The following is a 19,651-nucleotide window of genomic DNA, read 5'->3' on the forward strand; positions in this document are numbered from 1 at the left end:
CTCCTAATGTTACATACATGCTCTGCAGATTCTTCATTAGGACTCATTCAAAAGTGATTGGAGAAGGAATTCTGTCTGATTTTCCTTTGCCTTACCTATTATCACCCTATTTTTACAGCAGGGACACTGAGATCATTCCTGCTTCCAGTTGAGGTCAATTAATTCAACTACCAAAACTCAGCACTATTTCCATAAAGCAGACCACTTACTCATTGAAATTTCTCATGGAGAAAACTTATGAGACCATGTTTTATATTTTAAAAGTTCTTGAAAGTGGAGAATGGTGTTTTTTCCTAATGTTGCAATGGCTCCTAACAAAGGAACACCTTTTACTCATTCATCACATATTAGGGGCAAAAGATGAAATATATTTCCTCTCATCTTGTTTGTAGACTGATCAGCATTTCTGTTTTACTTTGTAGACTTTATCCGCTGTCAATAAAACATCAGTCATTATTGAAGTAATGGATCCTTGTGTTACGTACATGGTTCGGGTACGTTGTTCGAGATTCGAAGGACCTGGATACCAGAGTGAATGGAGCAGTTTAGTGAACACAAGTCTTTCTGATATCCAGGGTAATCTCTTAGCATAATCATCATAGCAGTAGCTCCTGAAATTCTTAAATATTGCTGAAAAGAGAGACATGTTGCCAAAGCTTTTTAACTTGCACTCATCAGGACAAACGCAAGAATGCCAGATGTTATATTTCTCCATTGCTTTCTCCACGGCAACACCTCAGCCAATTATAGTCAACTTCTCGACCAATCAGTACCCCTCTGCTGAATATGAATATTTTTAGTTTTTGTATAGTCAGTGCAAATTTGTAACATAATTGCTGTTATTTTTGAGGACAAAATAGACATCTGCAAACCTGTCATCCTGCTCAATTAGAAATGATTCATTCTACAAAGCCAAACTTCTCAACCAATCAGTACCCCTTTCTCCTATGGTATAAATTGTTGTAATTATTTGAAATTCTTTTGTTTGTCCTCATGAGCATAAGACAAAAAGCTTTGGTAACATGTCTCTCTTTTCAGCAGTACTACAATTCTCATTTAGTTCTGTGAATTATTGTAGAACGCCTTCAACTTGTATATTTTATATTCGTTCATGGAATATAGGCATAGCTCACTAGGCTGCCATTAAATTTCCTACCTCTAATTGCCCTTGAGGAGGTGGTGGTGAACTGCATTTTGAACTGCTGCAGTCTCTAGTGTAAGTACGCCCACGTGCTGCTACCAAAACTCAGCACTATTTCCATAAAGCAGACCACTTACTCATTGAAATGTCTTATGGAGAAAACTTATGAGACCATGTTTTATATTTTAAAAGTTAGGGAGGGAGTTCCAGGATTTTTCCCCACTGACAGTGAAGGAACGGCAATATGTTTCCAAGTCAGGATGGTGAGTAGCTCGGAGGGGAACCTCCAGGTGATGGTGTTCCCATGTATCTGCTGCCCTTGTCCTTCTAGAGGTAGTGGTCGTGGGTTTGGAAGGTGTTGTGTCTTGAGGAATATTGGTAACTTCCTGCTGTATAGCTTGTAGATGGTACACATTGCTGCTGATATACATCGGTAGTTGAGGGAGTGAATATTTGTGGGTGGCGTGCCAGTCAAGTGGGCTGCTTTGTCCTGGAGAGTGTTGAGTTTCTTGAGAGTTGTTGGAGCTGCACTCATCAAGGCAACTACAGAGTATTCCATTATATTCCTGACTTGTGCCTTTTGGACAGACTTTTGGGGAGTCAGGAAGTGAGTTACTCACTGCAGGATTCCTAGCCTCTGACCTGTTCTTGTAGCCAAAATATTAAATGGCTAGTCTAGTTCAGCTTCTTGTCAATGGTATCACCCAGAATGTTGATAGTAGGGGATTCTGCAATGCCATTGAATGTCGAGGAGTGATGGTTAGATTCTCTCTCGTTCGAGATGGTCATGGCCTGGCACATATATGACACAAATGTTAATTACCACTTGCCAGTTGAAGCGTGGATATTTTCCATATCTTGCTGCATATGGACTTAGATTGCTTCAATGTCTATGGAGATGCAGATAATGCTGAACATTGTGCAATCATCAGCAAACATCCTCACTTTGGACATTATGATGGAGGAACGGTCATTGATGAAGCAACTGAAGACGGTTGAGTCTTGGTCACTACTTTGAGGCACTTCTGTAGAGATATCATGGGACTGAGATAATTGACCTCCAACAACCACAGTTTATCAGCTGCATTTTTGTTTCCTCCTTCCTCTATGTCTTCACATTCTCTGCCGTAGGTAGTTGCTCATCCTTAGACCCTATTACTCAATTCTGGCAACCCTGGAATGACTTTCCCCATGGTCAACCTTCATATGTCTGAGCTCAAACATTTGAGTGTTCACAGAATGCCCAATCGAGTATGGATATCTTAGCCTTGCTCAATTTTCACACAAACTTTCCAACAGGGCTCCCAAGAACAGTAATAGGAACCTTGGCTAGTTTTCTCCTCCCTAGTGTAGGTTAATTGTCTAACCCCAATGTTCATTTGACCGGGGTGTGCTAACGGTACAGAACAGCCACAGAGCCTGGAACTTTGCTTGTTTGAACTGTAACACCACAACACCTTTTGGCACGTTGCCCACTGAGTTATGAGGAGGAGCCTATCCCAATTTATGTCTGTAAAATTAGAAAGTCAAAGAACATAATTACATAATTCCACAATGAAATGAAAGTTTTCAACATAATGGTGAATATGAATATTTCCAGTTCTTGTATAGTCAGTGCAAATTTGTAACATATCTGCTGTTATTTTTGAGGACAAAATAGACAACTGCAAACCTGTCATCCTGCTCAATTAGAAATGATTCATTCTACAAAGCCAAAGTAACAATTAACAATGTCAATGTTATTTTTCAAAAGGTTCATCAAAGTGAGTCATTTCACAATGTTCAGAACTTTTTCAGCAGTCTGAGACTGGGCTGATGTCTTGTTTTTAATTAATTTCAAACTTATCTGTCAAGTTTTGGTTATTACGTTGTGGGGAAGTCAGTCTGGGTTAAGTGTGCCGGTTGTCAACGGCAGGAATTTTTCTCGGTTGCTGTATCTCAGTTCTAACTTAAGAAGTAAACACAACAGATGTTATATGTTTTTCTGTCCTTTATGCCAAACATTTTATGGTTTCTTTTAAAAGCAATTGTGATTTATTGCTGTAATAGGGAACAGTTTTGTGTTGCGGTCTATTCCTGTGGCCAGGAATCTACTCTGCACCTAATATATTACATGGGAGTATATGCTGTAGGAACTGGGTGCCATAGAATGGAAAAGAGTTACATTTTGCAATACTGCCATTTGTCACTTGAGCACAAATTGTCCTTCATATGTTTGTAGGACAGTCCTGTAGAACAGGTGGTGATACTCTTGTATCTGTGATCCATGTTATTAATATGCTTGAGAAATGCAGACCTACCGAGAATTCTTGCTTGCGGTCATAATGTCTGTTCAACTGAATTACATTCTGAGAATGTGGCACTGCAACAAACAATGCCTGAATTGTTAATCTATTTTAATCTTTAGAAGCTGATTGGATAATAGTTCTATTTTCATTTTCCCTATTAATCGTTCGTAGCACTGCTGCCTCACAGCGCCAGGGACGTAGGTTCGATTCCCGGCTTGGGTCACCTTCTGTGTGGAATCTGCACGTTCTCCCCATGTCTGCATGGGTTTTATCCGGGTGCTCCAGTTTCTTCCCACAGTCTGAAAGACATGCTGGGTGCATTGGCCATGCTAAATTTTCTGTCAGTGTACCCGAACAGGTGCCGGAGTGTGGCGACTAGAGGATTTTCACAGTAACTACATTGCAATGTTAATGTAAGCCAACTTGTGACACTAATAAATAAACTCCTAAACTTAAAAAACAATATATTTCAAGATTTGATATCACCATATTTTGGGAATTATTTATCACTCATGAACACATAAAAATTAAAATATTATTTTAATATTTATTTTATCCTTTAGCACCAACAACAGGACCTGATTTTTGGAGATTTATTGACACTGATCCTTTGACCAAGGAGACACGCGTCACTCTAGTATGGAAGGTAAGGAAAAATGTCCATGATCAACAAAATATCTGATGCCGGGCATGGTATTGAAATAAGGTGAGGACTTAGCAAGCATTGCCAGGGCCAGATAGCATACTAATTAAATTTAACCCATTTCATTAAGTAACTTATCTCAATCATTATTCTTCAGAGTCACCAAATAAACCTCAGGAAGTTCAACATTTCGATAGGCAAGAGTCACCAGTGGGCAACTTTTGAACTTTGCCTAGTTCTTGTCTTGGGATAGCTGTGAGGAAGCCTGGAATATAACCTAACCTATCCCTCCTTCTGGCTTAGAGAGACAAAAAGGAACAGGCAAGAAAGTGGAAAAATACCATTAAAGAAAAACTATGAATGTGGCGATACATTTTTATTGGCAATTTCCTTGGGGGGATTCTCCCAATTCACCACCATAACTTTGGAAGATTTTTGACAATTCCATGTAAGTGCGAGGCCAGTGCTTCTACCAATCTTCTGCTGGCGTCATGGCAGTCAATCAGGAGAACGCTGAAGGAAATTCTTGACGACTATCTTGGCAAAATCCAGAAAATGCATTTGTTATGTTGAGAGAAGAAAAGTGTAAAAGGGCAGAGTCTTTGTTAAGCTAAGTATTTGACAGAGCTGCGCAGTTAGACTGCATTAATTCAGGGTGGGTTGATTATGAAGTGAACTTGAAAATAATGGAGCTGGGATTGATGCATTCCCCTGAGCTTTTGAGCATTTGGGCAGCTGAATTACTCACATTCAGTGAGGTTAACTAATTATAACATTTTAATTTGTTCCAAACAAATAGATCATAATGAATGGGAGAGCATAGGCAATTTTAAGATCAGCAGCTCTTGATTGGAGCTGCTTCATTAGAAAATAATATTTTCTTAAGCATGCACAGTAATGCACTCCTCATTCATGATAGATTGGATGTTCTGTCTGAAAAGATAAAACAGAGATGGGTGGGCATATTTGGACTTCTCTCTCCACAATATATAATTTTAATATATAATAATGGATATGAACATATGAATTAGGAGTAGGCCACTTGAGCTCCGACATTCAATAAGATCGTGTCCAATCTGATTGTCACATCAACCCCACATTTTTGCCTGACACCAATAGTCTTTCACCCCCTTGTTTAATCAAGAATTTGTCCAGCTCTGCCTTAAAAATATTCAAAGATTCTGCTTCCACTGACTTTTCCACTGAAGAGAGTTCCAGAGACTCTCAATCTTCAGAGAGAGAACTTTTCTCCTCAACTCTGTTTTAAATGAGTGAATCCTTATTTCTAAACAGTGACCCCTAGTTCTAAATTCTCCGACAAAAGGAAACATCTTCTCCACATCCATCCTGCCAAGACACCTCAGGATCCGAAAGGTTTCAATCAAGTCATCTCTTATGCTTCTAAGCTATAATAAATGCAAACCGAATCTGTCCAACCTTTCCTCCTAAGACAACCTGCCCTTGTCTGGTACTAGTCTAGTAAACTTCCCTGAAATGCATTTACGTCTTTCCTTAAATAAGGAGATCAATACTCTACACAGTATTCCAAATGTGGCCTCATAAATGCCCTGTACAACTGAAGCATAACCACCCTACTTTTGGAGTCAATCTCCCTCACAATAAACGATAATATTAGCTTTCCTAATGACTTTCTGTACCTGTATACCAGAGGACACCCAGATCCCTCTACACCTCAGAGCTCTGCAATCTCTCATCATTTAGATAATAAGCCTTTTATTTTTCCACGACAAAATGGACAATTTCACATTTGGACTTTTAAGTTGAGTGCAACAGCAAAATTATTGATCATAAGGTTAAAGTGATATCGTCAAACTGCAGGTTAATAATCGGATTACATTTTGTAAATGGGATTAAAATGTGGACACTAAAAAGGGATGTTGATTTCAAAAGCAACCTAACTAAATGTTGTACTGTTGTTGGAAAATATACCCTGCAAATCTGGGGGTGCGGCGGGGGGAGGTGGGGTGGCGATTCTGCTCTAGCAGTGCAGCAGGCCGGGAGACATCAGTGCAGGCTGTGTAGTGGGCTTCCCGCTACGCACCACGGCCTTTACATGTCTCTGGCCGCTGGATTTCGGGCGTCATCAGCTCCATACCAGAAACTGCCTGGGAGCTGAATAAATTATTTAAATTGGGATTTGCATTCCATTAGCGGGCCTGGGACTGAAGTGTCCGGGCTTGCTAACATCCCCCCCCTCCCCACCACACCAGTGTTTCACTCCAGTGGGGATTACAGCAGCCATGAAAGGAGGCTGGGGGTAAGGAGGGGTGCCTCCTGGGCATTGCTAACCTGGCCCCCTGGCACTGCGCAAGGGGCAAAGGGGTAATGCCCACCAGGCATCAAGCAGTGCCAGGGGGGGGGGGGGAGGAGGGGGGGGCGAGGTCAGAGAGTTGTGGGGCCTAATGGGAGAGGTGTCTCTGAAGGCGATTGGTGGGGGTAGGGTGTCCCGCTGCCATTCTACATTTGGGATTGTGGGCAGTGGGAGGCATGACAGCGATCGGGGCTGACCATCAGGGTGAGGGGGGCCGGGGCTGCATGAGGGCGGTAGGGACTGCGTGGGGGGGTGGTTGGGGTGGGGGGGGGTGGGGTCGGGAATGTGGGGAGGGCAGTAGGGACTGCATGGGGGTGAGGCGGGGCTGCCAGTGGGGATGCAGGGGGGCAGGATCGGGAGATCAGGATTGCCGGGGTCGGGTGATCTCGGCGCTGACAGATCGGCGCATGCACAGTGGCCCGCTCAGCGCTATGCTGCCGGCCTGTCCAGTGGGAATAGGCCCCGCCCCCAGCTTTTCAGTATGATTCTTACTGGTGCATTCCGCAGGGCACAGAGTGTGGGAGATTCGTTTTGAAAATCCCGCTTGAAAAAAACCAGCGTGATTTACTCCAGTTTTTATGGGAATTCAACACTTGGAATTCTTTTGGGAGAATTCCACCCCGGTACGGTCAAGCTGTGAGGAAGGAATTGTTATGGCTCTAATGTGTATTCTGTACTGCTCCTAGAAGTAAAATTTACAGTTCAAGTTCTTACACCGTAAATTAACACTGCATTACAACATTACAGTTAACTAGATCTGGTTTAGCCACTGGCGCTAGAGGTAATTTTAAACATAGATTTTACCATATAAAAGAATCTGAGGTAGGAATTTAAATGCATTTTGGAGTGGAATGTCACAACACATTTTTTAAAATATTTAAATATGCTACAGAAACAATATATGTACTTTGAAAAGTTAATGCATGAGATAATAATATAGGTATGAAATAAAAGCGCAGAATGATAATTCGCAAAAGAAGAAATGGGATCAAGAAAAAAAATGAAAAATATACAAAAAATACAATATTACTTTGGGAAAATACACAATTTAGTTTGTCACTATTGAGTAAATAGTCATGTGAAGTGAACATTGCTTGCCCTAATCTTTAATTTTCATGAACCTTGGTAGTTTTATAAGCAGTGTATGAGCTAACTGGATAAGTATTATTATCGCAATTTCAGATGGGAGGAAAATGAATTTGAAATTTTTTTCACAAACAAAATGCAAATCTTTTTTGTTTTCAACACAGCCTCTGACGAAAGGTGAAGCTTTATGCAGTGTGAGGGGATTTAAATTGGAATTCGAATCGACACAAAACATTACCCGGTTGGAATACGTTGGAAATGTAACAAATTACAGCTTCCTTCGCACTAATGAAATTAGAAGAGTCTCAGTGATAGCTTTCAATTCTATTGGTTCTTCCAGAAAGAATTTTAAACTAATTTTGCCAAAGGACACTAGCAAAGGTTGGTTCAATATATAATAGCCCACTCCGTTTATAGTGTGTCGTACAATAAGAATCAAATGTAAAGTTAGATTCCTTAAAGCAATGATGGATTTTGATGTATAGTCAATAATTTTAATGATTGGATAATAAGAACTTTGTATTTGTCATTATTGTTTGTAATTTTAAAAATTATTTGCTCACAGCAGTACACGTTCTTCGATCACTTCATGCCTCCATGATAAACGGCAGTTGTGTAATTGTTTCTTGGAGCGTGTTTCCTCTGAATTACCAACCGACATCTTTTGTGATAGAATGGAAAAGCCTGCTGAATAACAATGGGGGAAAGGTGAAGTGGATGAGGGCTGCTGCAAACCTCACAACGGTGTTCATTTATGGTAGGTTTAGTTCTGTAATTTTAATCCTGAAAATTATTCTATTTTAAAGCTGCTAAAAATGCACTTTGTGATGCAGGATGGTTTCTCCTCTAAGCAGTATCAAAAATGGATAAATTTCAGTGTCAAATTTTGTCTGGTTACAAACTTTGGCTCATTTTAATGCATTCAAGATACTAAATAAATGCCCGTTGTCATTAATGCAGAATTATGGCTTTGTTTGCAGTGTTAACATAATATGATAACATAATATTCTACTCTGCTTGAAAGGCTGTTAGGCCTAAAATCAGATAGCGTTTAACTGAATTTGTGCAGTATTGATGGCCTGGGAGGACTCTTGAAGTTACCGAGCTACTTAACAATAACTGACACTTCATAAAATGGGGAAAACAAAAGGGTTTCTTGTAAGAATATAATAAGTTGAATGAATTTCTGGAACTGAAGACATTTCTTTCTTGAGCCAAATGCTTTCATTGAGATCTACTTAAGAAGAAAACAAACAAACTGTAACTTTTATCACATTAACTTTGAGCAACTCTCATAAATTGTTTGTGTTTTGAGACTTCTTTACAAAGATAGTGGGCAGAATTTTATAAGTGTGTCCAGCTAGCGAGAAAATGGGAGAGTTCCTGATCCATTTTTTGGGTGAGTTTTCACGCCCAATCTTATGCACTTAGTAACTAAAAAATTGATCTGGAAGGTTTCTAGCTGCTGCAGGCAATGGGCTGGGCTTAATACGCTAGCCAGGCTGCAAAGAGAGCTACTGCGCATGTGCAGACCTCTGATTTTGCACATACTCAATAGCAACTGTAGAGGGCGCTGTCAAGCCCCTGCTACTGCAGACAGCTTCAACCAGCTTCTCCCCATTACCCGCAATCACGGGGGCCCGTAGCCGATCGCAAGCCCCACAACGCATGGGCATCTAGCCCCCCCCCCCCCCGCCCCACCACCACCACCACCCAGACTGATCGGGCTCTCCCTCCTCCGATCTCATCACAACTGCAAAGGGCAGTGGCCCCCTCCCACCCTGATCTGATCCCGTTGCAGAGTGGCTGCAGGCCACGTTCCCCCCCCCCCACCCCCCCCCCTCCCCCGACCCACCCACCCTGATCCGGTTGTAGAGTACGCCAGCAGGGCCTGCTCCCCCACACCCTCTCTCCCCCCCCCCACCCCCCACGATCAGGCCCCCTCTTCATGCTGGGAACCCCCAAGCCCTGCTCCCTAGCCCCTGCCCCTGCCCAGTGGGCAGTGCCAATGTACCTGTTGGGCATTGCCCAGGTGTCAGTTTGACAGTGCCAAGCTGCCAGGGTGACACTGCCCAAGGGGCAACCCCGCCTTGCTCTCGGCCTCCCTGGGGGGGGTCTCAATAGCCTCCGGTTCCACCAGCAAGGCCAACAGACAGTTCCCTGTTCATGGGGAGCACGTGATTTCCTTGTCGGAGAGAACCTCTCCTAACGAGGCCATAAAGGCAGCTGAGCCTGGACGACTGAGCGCCAGGCTCACTGAACACATGGAAGTTCAAATTAAAATATATTTAAATAAATTATTCAGCCGCTCGCCCATTCCCGGAGAGAGGCTGACCTCGCTGGAAATCCGGCGCTCATAAAGTCGTGAAAGCTGAGAAATTGGGTGTGATCCTGATTTCTTGGCTCTCGCGCGATTTTACTGGCTCTCTCCACCCGTCGATGGCAGTGCCACTAAGACTGGTAGCCACTTCTGGGGCTACACCTGAAAGAAGAAGGTGTAATAGATGGATGCCACCCTCACAACCAAGTAGGGTCTGGAAATGCTGGGACCAGTCAGGCAGGCCCTGACGGGAGATGGGGTGGTTGATGAGGGCAAACAGAGCCATTTCCACAGAGATGGCCATTGGTGCTCAATGTGCCCAAATAGAAGAGCTTTTCCCTGAGCCTGCTGGGAAGTCACAAACAGCAGGGGCAAAGAAGCACTTAATTGGCCTTTTAAGTGACATTTACACAGAGGGGGCATCAGCCACTGTTCCCCCATTGGCAGGGTGGCAGGAAAGTGATAGGCACAGCATCCCTCTTAACTCTCCTGGCAAGGCTCAATCTTGAACCATTGCAGTTTTTTCTTAGGGAGGAAGCTCCAGCATTCTGATCCAGCGTCGATTAAAGGAATGACAATATGGGTGGAATTTCCCCCCCAAAATAACGGTAAGAATACTGGAGCAATCAGGGCAGTCTGTCAGGCACATTCTGGACTGCAATCGTGCCGCACAGTCACTTTTCAGAACAGTGCTGAGTTGCGTGCCGGTGCTGGGGGAGGGGGGGGCCTAAGCATGCTGGTAAGCCTGACTGCAGAGTGCCCGGGTGCCATTTTGCAAGGGCACCCCAATCTCTCACTGCACTGCACTCCCACCACCCCACCTCCCCTCCCCCCCCTCCACCCCGTGGACATCCCAACCCCACCCCCAATACAGATTGCCGGCATCGGAGCCTAATAGGTCCCCCTGCCCGTTCCCTGACATGCCCCCCCCTTCATGAACCCCCCGCATCATAGCTCTCACTCAGGACCCACCCCCTTGGCACTATCCTGGCACACTGGTAATGCCCGACTGGCACTGCCAGGGTGTCCAGTGTGCCAGGGGGGCACTGCCAGGTGGGGACATTGCCCAGCCATGTCCCTGAGCTACCCAGTGTGGCCATCACACCTGGTCTCTGCTAATGCAGATCAGTAGTGATTTGTTCGCATGTGAAGTCCCGCCAGATAGGTGGGAACATTCCGGGAAGGGGGACGATCACATACCAAACTAACTAATGAGATTGAAATCCAGGCAATCTCATGCTAATCAGCCTTGTGTCCTTTCTGGGTGTGATCCGGCTTTCACCAATAGAAAGGGACCTGAACGATTGCAAAGTGTTGGGTTTGGGCATGGAACTGGGTTTTAGGCTTGCACGCTATTTTTCAGGATCAGCGCAATCTGCACCAGGCGCGGTGAGGTCAGAAAATCATCCCAAATGTTTCCAGCACTTTACAGCCTTCTGGACTGAACGTAGAGTTCAATAACTTCAAAGGATAAACTCTCTCCTCCACCTTCACCCATTTCCATTTATTTTATTCCATTTCATTTCATTTCATTTCATTCATCCATTTTATCATCCTTCTTTTTCACTTCTATTTTTCCACTTCTCCATTCCAGCTCTCTTTCTTGGCACTGCCCGATGCCCAGTAGGCAGTACCAGGATGCCCCCTGGGCATTGACACCTTACCCCTTGGGCGGTGTCAGGGGGTCAGGCTGGCACTGCCAAGCTGGCAATGCCCCACGGGGGATCCCTCCCCTTACCCCTGACCTCCCCTTCACTCCAGTGGGGTTGGGCTGCCGTTGGAATGAACCACTCCTGGCAGGAGGGGGAGAGGCTAACGGGCCCAGAGACTTCAGTCCTTGGCTCGCTCATGAGATTTAAATCTTCGTTTGAATAATTTGTACAGCTCCACGCCGATTTCTGGCGTGGCACTGACAGCACCGGAAATCCGGTGGCCGGAGTCACACGGAGAAAATGGCGCTCAGCTGGAAGCCCACTACACAGCCTCCGCTTGAGTATCTCGGCCCGCTGCACCAGTGATCCTTCATAAAACACTGGTTGGGCCTCAACTGGAGAACTGGGTCCAATTCTGGGCAGCACACTTTAGGAAGGATGTGAAGGCATTTGAGAGGATGGTAAGTGGTAAGCAACATTCGTGTTACCCAAGTGACAGGAAATGACCATCATCAATATTGGAGTCTAACCACTTCCCTTTAACACTTAATAGCGTTACCATCATTGAATCCCCCAATATCAACATCTGCATAAATATTGCCGCTACATTCCAGGTCAAAGGTTGGGTATTCTGTGATTCACCTCTTGATTCAGTCAGTCTACCATCGACCAGGTACAAGTAATGAGTGTGATGGAGTGATCTCCACTTGTCTGGATGTATGTAGCTCTAACACCACTCAAGAAATTTAACATCATCCAAGACAAAGCAGCCTACTTGTTTTGCACCGCACCCACCACCTTAAACATCTACTTCCTCCACCAGCAACACAATGCGGTTACTCTGTGTACCATCCAGAAGAAATACTGTAACTATGCTTTCTAAACCTGCCCTATCATCTTTGACAATTTGTGCACATATACCTCCAGGTCCCTCTGCTCCTGCATCCACTTTAAAATAGTATCCTTAATTTGATCTTATTCTTCTTACCAAAATTAATCACTTCAAATTTCTCTGCATTAAATTCCATCTATGCTTATTCCACCAGACTATCTGAATTCTTGAACTTTATCGCTTTCCCCTTTGGCACATTTATTTGAAGAAATTGTATTTTATTCATTTTATTCTGTTCTATATTTAAAATATGTTATAGTGAATTTAGATTACATTTAAACAACATGAAATATACATTTTTAAGACATAAATTGCTTGTGAAATTCTCTTGTATCTTTCCTTTTTGTTACAATGTTGGAACAGCATAGGGAGCTTAACACCACATCTGGGATGTGTGGCGCTTGACTTTCACGCACATAGGGATTGCCAAAGAGTTAGAAGTGAAAATATCTAACATTACCCAGCAGTCCTCATATTGATCAGTAAACAAATTAACTGCAAAAAATAAATGTCCAAGAAAGCATGAAGGTGGAAATGAACCGAATTCAAGGTATCGCTTCAAGGAGTCCAGGTCCATATAAAAAATAAGAATAAGAGGAACTAAAGCTGAAGTAAAGATGATACATACCAAGAATGAAAATTTCTAAAGGAATAATCTATCCAGAGACATTTTGTTGCAAACAACAGTAAGGTGGGTGACAAATAATTTATTTTTCTTTGACACTGAAGATTACTCTTCCGCACATGAGCAATTAGAATTAAACTGAAAATACCTACATGAGTGTAGGGTACGCTACTTCCCAGTGTTTACATGACCTTGGCTGACATTTTCAGAAATTAGGCAGCTAAAAAGCTTCCATTTATGAAAGAGAGGCTGAAGGTTATAATCCTCTACTCGGGGAGCTTTTATATTATATAATGTAGGGATCTAATTTGTTCATAGCTTAACAGTGGAGCTTTCATTTGCAAGAAATCTTGCATGCTGCAGGCTAGATAGACGTTTGGAAATGGCTGAGGATTCTACGCTATGATAACAGGAGGTTTTGTCTTTCTAGACAGACTTTTATTAAATGCTTCATTTTCATTCCTACCATGAGTCAGGTACATTTGTCACAGGAACCAAAACAGCTTAAGAACAATTCCACTCCACACTCAAGCATTTTTGTTATAACAGCTATGTATTGCTTGATAATACACCTCCGGTATGAAGGCATAGCCTCACATTGGTGCTATTGTTTTGTTCAAAGCAACAAACAAGGAGGAGAAAGGAAGAAACAGAGGAAACTTGAATGGATGTTGAAAGGGGAGAGGGAGCTGAAAGAAAATGAATTGAGTAACTCACTGTCACATTTTAAATTATCCTATTTGTTTTCTTATGATCTGAATCCACTAAAATTGAGACAATCTGTTGTCTGCCTTTACTACTTCCCACCCTCATCCTTGACAACCAGAGACAAACTTTCCCCCCAGGATCCCCCATCATGAATCTGTGAGTTTCTCTCTTATTCTTAGTTACAATATTGTAGAGGAGGACCTCCTGGAGTGAATACGGGATGGTTTTCTGGATTAGTTCAGTGAGGAACCAACCAGAGAGCAGGCCATTTTAGACTGGCTATTGTGTAATGAGAAATGAATAATTGGCAATCTAGTTGTGTGAGACCCCTTGGGGATGAGCGACCATAATATGATAGAATTTTTCATCAAGGTAGAGAATGATGTAGTTAATTCTGACACCAGGATCCTGAATCTTAATCAAGGAAACTACAATTATATGAGGCACAAGTTGGCAATGATAGACTGGGAACCGTTACTTAAAGGGATGACGGTAGTGGCAAACATTCAAGAAGCACATGGGTGAACTGCAAGAATTGTTTATTCCTGTCTGGCGCAAAGATAAAACTGGAAAGGTGATTAAACCACGGCTTGCAAGGGAAATTAGAGAGACTATTAGATCCAAGGGAGAGACATACAAATTGGCTAAGAAAAACAACCGACCTGAGGATTGGGAGCAGTTTAGAATTCAGCAAAGGAAGACCAAGGGACTGATCAACAAGGGGCAAACTCCACAAGACAGTGACCCAAGGCCGGAATTGAACCCAAGTCCCTGTCGTTGTGAGGCATCAGTGCTAACCACTGTGCCACTGTGCCGTTTCTTGGCTCTCGCGCGATTTTACCGACTCGCTCCACCCATCGATGGGCAGGGTGAGCCAGTGAAATCCTGGTCAGTGGGTTCAAGATCATTGGGAGGGGTGCGGAGAATATGGGCCCTATTTTACCATTTTAATTCTAATTGCTGGGCGGACTTGAAACTGGGAGTGTTTCAGATCCGACTTTTAGACCCGTTCTCGGGCGCCCCCATACACACTCTGCCTGAAAAAATAGCAGTGATTCTGAATCGCGCTGCCCAAGCCTGTGGGAGGAGCTTAACGCACCCTCCGAGCCTGTGGGAGGGGCTTAACGCACCGTCACAGCCTGTGGGAGGGGCTTAATGCATCGTCAGAGCCTTCAACTGCACATGCGCAGTAAAATAAATAGGCTGGATAATGCCTCCCCCTGGCCCCCAGAGACATTTCCCCACCCTCACAACATAACTTATCCCTTACCCCATGCTACACAGACCAATCGCGGCCCCCTACCCCCCAATCCCCCCTACCGATCGCACGCAGAGTGGCAGCGGACCACCCGTGCCCCTGCCCCCCCCCAACAGAGAGCCATCTGACCTGCCTTCCTTCCTCCCCCCTCCCCCCCCACCCCGCCACCAGAGAGTCATCTGGCATGCCTTCCCCCCCCCCCCACCAGAGAGCCATCTGACCGCCTTCCTCCCCCCCCCCCCCCCCACCACCAGAAAGCCATCTGACCCATGTTCCTCCCTCCCCTCCCACCAGAAAACCATCTGACCTGCCTCCCTACTCCACCCCCCCCGCCCACCAGAGAGCCATCTGACCCACCTACCCCCCCCCCCCCCCCCCCCCCCGCTCCCCCACCCCCTGATCTGAGTCAGAGAGCTGCCAGAAGCTCTGAACTTACCTCCTCAGAAGCTGGAGCACCTGAATCAGACCCTTGCGGACCATGCATGTTTCGTGCCGAATCTGGACGGGCGAACACAGTGGTAAAGGGGGAAGTGCTGGTAAAGTTGGGCATCCAGCCCATTAATTCAATTTAAATGCATTCAAATGCATTTAAATTGCCATCGTGCCTGTTTCAGGCGCGGTGCCGATCACGGCCATTTTAGGCCCTTGGTAAAAGGGGAACGGGCGGGGAGGCCGTCGTAGATTGCGCTACTCGCCTCACGCCAGACTTTACCAAGTTTGCGCGTCCGAAAACGGGCGCAACTTGATGGTATAATTGGGCCCTATGTCTCCATGTAAAATCCAGCCCTAGATGTGTAATGTCTTGCTTATTTGTGTCTGTGTTTGGTACATTTGTCGCAATCAGATTGGTGTTTGTGTAAATGATTGATGGTATTATGCAGTAGTGTGAAGGTGCTTCATTTGTGAAGATACCAGATTTCAACAGAAATGTTAAATTGAAGTTCCATTTGCCATTCTAGATGAATATAAAGAAGGTGAGATTGGTTTTTAAGAGTAATGGAAAATGAAGTCAATAGACAAGAATATTGAGTGGGGTGTAAAATGGACTGGTGATTCATCATCAACTGGTTTAACCTGCCACTGTGGGCCAATTTCATCTCCCAAAAATATCTTGCAGCACTATCTGAGAAGAGGAAGGACTCCTTCTAGTGTTTAGTCCATAAGCAACAGAATGGAAATAAATTAGCTGGCTGTTCATTCCATTTGATTTTTGTGGGTGTTCGCTGTGTGGGATATTCGGTTACCATATTTGCCATAGTTGTTACATTTTAGAGAAAGATCAGTAATTGGTTGTGAATAGCTAAACCATTCAGAAATGTGAAATGCACATTATAAAATCCAAGTCTGTCTTTCTTACACATTTTTGACTGGTTGGGCTCATTTGGCTGACAGTCTATTGTCCCAGCATATCCTACAGAGTATCCTATCATATTAATCTGTACCTTTCCGTTTATCCCTCAGCCTCATTCCCAGCTATTTTCCTAACTACTTTAGCTTTGATCCTATATTACATGAAGACCCTTGGGTGGCATGGTGGTTAGCACAGCTTGGGTCACTGTCTGTGTGGAGTCTGCACGTTCTCCCTGTGCTTGCGTGGTTTTCCTGCAGGTGCTCCAGTTTCCTCCCAAAGTCCGAAAGACATGCTGGTTAGGTGCATTAGCCATGCTAAATTCTCCCTCAGTGTACCCAAAGATGCACCGGACTGTGGCGACTGGGGATTTTCACAGTAACTTCATTGCAGTGTTAATGTAAGCAGACTTGTGACACTAATAAATAAATTATTTTTGTGGGAACTTTCTGCTGAGATGGGCAGACCGAGCGGGAATTTTCCTGACTTCCGCTACCCACCTCAGTGATGAAAATATAGGCATGCATTTAGGAAAATATGTCCTTCCTCACCATAGTGCACTAGTTCCAGCTTCAATTAGAATCTTTTAATTGTCCTATAGCCATTGTTGGCTGGGGGACTTTTCCCTTTTAATTTTTTTTATTGATAGTTTTGAACAACATAAGCCAGAGCAAAGAGAATAGGTATGCATAACCTCCTCAGAAATTACCTTCAAAATGTTTTAACATTTTAAAACCGTTTTTAATTGTAAGAATTGTTGTTTTATTAAAAATCAAGAATATCACATTAGAGGGAAATATCTGATTGTATATATGTCATACAAATTAAGTGTTGTGATATTTGTATTTCATTGAAACAATACTGCTTCAAGTTTTCCATTGCTTTATCTTTCTTCTTACAGATCATTTTTCTCCATCTATACAGTATCAACTGACCGTATATCCAATTTTCTCTGAAGGGGAAGGACAACCAAGCAGCTTTTATATGAAGATCAAGAGTAAAGGTATTATTTTTAAAAGACTCCTGCAGGAGTCTAATGCAGGATGTGTAACTGGAAACATCCTTTCAGAGAGGGGAATATGATAGTATAACGCACATGCTCAAATAAATTGTATAACAGGTAAATTGGAAAGAAATTTACTCCTGTGGTATTTATTTGATGTCAATCAAGTGTCAAAAAGAAGTCAACTGTGCAGATAAAAGGCATAACCTCAGATTTTAGCTGATGCTGCTGTTGAATTATTTGGTGGGACAAACACAAAATAAGGAAGGGAATGCAGTGGACCCTTGAGTTTTGCTTCCCTTTCCATTCTCCATTTGTCTGTTCCATCTCTTTCACTCTCACAATCTTCATTCAGTGTGCACTGCCATAAAAAAATAACTTAAACCATTTAATCTAACCTTCAATCCAATTACAGCACTTGATACACATCCAATGTCATAAATTACATACTTTCTCTGTTTGTATTTTGTCAGCCCTCAGTTCCTTTTTTGTCACCTCACTCACTTTAGGAAGTGACTTTTAAACATACTTTTGTAGAATTAGCTCAGGTCAGACCCATAAAGTCTTATACAGGAAATTATAATGTATAGGTAAAACTGGCAGGATTCAATAAACCTGGTGACTGGGAGATCTCGCATGTAGACATGACTGTAAATGTTACCTCAGAAGACTAATGGGTGGATAGAGTGTAGAGTATAGCAAACTATGGGAAGAATGTGATGGAGGTGCGCAGGTGGAGGAGGTGGTTAAGAAGGCGTATGGTGTGCTGGCCTTTATCAATCGAGGGATTGAGTTTAGGAGTCCGGGGATAATGATGCAGCTATATAAGACCCTCATCAGATCCCACTTGGAGTACAGTGCTCAGTTCTGGTCGCCTCATTACAGGAAGGATGTGAAAAAGATTGAAAGGGTGCAGAGGAGGTTTACAAGGATGTGGCCTGGATTGAGTGGCATGCCTTATGAGGATAGGCTGAGGGAGCTCGGTCTTTTCTCCTTGGAGAGGCGTAGGATGAGAGGAGACCTAATAGAGGACACAGGTTTAAGGTGCTGGGGGGTAGGTACAGGGGAAATGTTAGGGGGAAGTTTTTCCACAGAGGGTGGTGGGCGAGTGGAATCGGCTGCCATCAGTGGTGGTGGAGGCAAACTCAATAGGGTCTTTTAAGAGACTCCTGGATGAGTACATGGGACTTAATAGGATGGAGGGTTATAAGTAGGCCTAAAAGGTAGGGATATGTTCGGCACAACTTGTGGGGCAGAAGGGCCTGTTTTGTGCTGTAGTTTTCTATGTTTCTATGTAATGTTTCAATGACCCGACCCCCATACTCATCTCCATCAGACACATCCAACATTTTCACTCTCGTACTTTCCATTAATGGTTAAATGTTTGTTCCTTTTTGACCTTTTGTTTCCGAGTTTAAATTTTGAAACCGATACCAATTCTTAGTACCTTCCCTTGGCTAGCATTGCAGAACAAATTTGATTTGATTAAATAGATTTTGGATGCTAATTTATTGAGGCTAGTGTCCTGCGAAACAAAAGGCACAATGGACCTATTTTCAAAATTGCCCAATCCTCAAAGAGGATCTTAATAATAAATCTCATTTGAGAACAGTAATTTAACATCCTCCCAGACTTTATTATACACCGGAAAGTACAACTATCCCCTTCCTTTCCCATTTCCATGCTGCAATGTTTAATTTGCACCTTGCAGGATGGTTTTTCTCTGTTTTATCCACTGTGCAAGGACCAATTAAACCTGGTATTTTAGTAAAATAATTAGGTAAAACTGTGCACCAGAAGCACTTGGGTATAAATATGTGCAACAAGTGGAGGGATTTAAAAGTGAATCTGAAGCCTAATTTATTACTAAATGAGGCATTAGTCATATCCTGGCTCCAGGCACTCATGATTGCTTTGATTGTAGCAGAAGTCAAATTACTGTACAAACATAGTGGAAGCAGAGCAAAGGTTTAAATGGTTGTGCCGAGCAACCTGGATTATTATCATAACCGGTAAAACAACATTATCTTTAAATTAAAGATTAAGATAATGCATTAGTAAAGCTTAATCTTTCTTTCAAAAGAAACGCAGGTGCTGGAACATTGCAGAAATCAGGTATTTTTATATTGTGATTTAATTCCAGAAAGCTGACTCATCCAGAATCATCGAACAAAGTACCATTCATTAGAAATGCAGAAATAGCAAACAACGTAGCCCTTAGTTTCAGGAGTCTGCAGTGTTGCTGAGGAATAGCTATTTAACTTTTAAAGCCACAAAGTGGGAATTGCCAAGCTGAACTTCTGATTATTTCAATTACATATTTTCACTTGAATCATCATTTCGGACTCAAATAGA

The 19,651-nt window shown here is 43.2% G+C and overlaps 1 protein-coding gene across 5 annotated transcripts in view; it reads left to right on the top strand.

Moving 5' to 3' along the window:
* lepr (leptin receptor) overlaps positions 1-19,651 on the top strand; it is a 109,059-nt gene that overhangs the window by 65,814 nt on the left and 23,594 nt on the right. For all 5 annotated transcript variants that reach the window (XR_013498534.1, XM_078218428.1, XM_078218425.1 and 2 more), the window contains exons 12-16: positions 423-576; positions 3,993-4,075; positions 7,655-7,871; positions 8,056-8,247; positions 17,195-17,296. Coding sequence is in view for 4 of the 5 variants with exons in the window: in XM_078218428.1 (XP_078074554.1) it covers positions 423-576; positions 3,993-4,075; positions 7,655-7,871; positions 8,056-8,247; positions 17,195-17,296 (748 nt within the window). In the remaining variant the exon portion in view is untranslated. The remainder of the gene's footprint in view (positions 1-422; positions 577-3,992; positions 4,076-7,654; positions 7,872-8,055; positions 8,248-17,194; positions 17,297-19,651) is intronic.

Source organism: Mustelus asterias, chromosome 8 (genome assembly GCF_964213995.1).
Source record: "Mustelus asterias chromosome 8, sMusAst1.hap1.1, whole genome shotgun sequence".
NCBI lineage: Eukaryota > Metazoa > Chordata > Chondrichthyes > Carcharhiniformes > Triakidae > Mustelus > Mustelus asterias.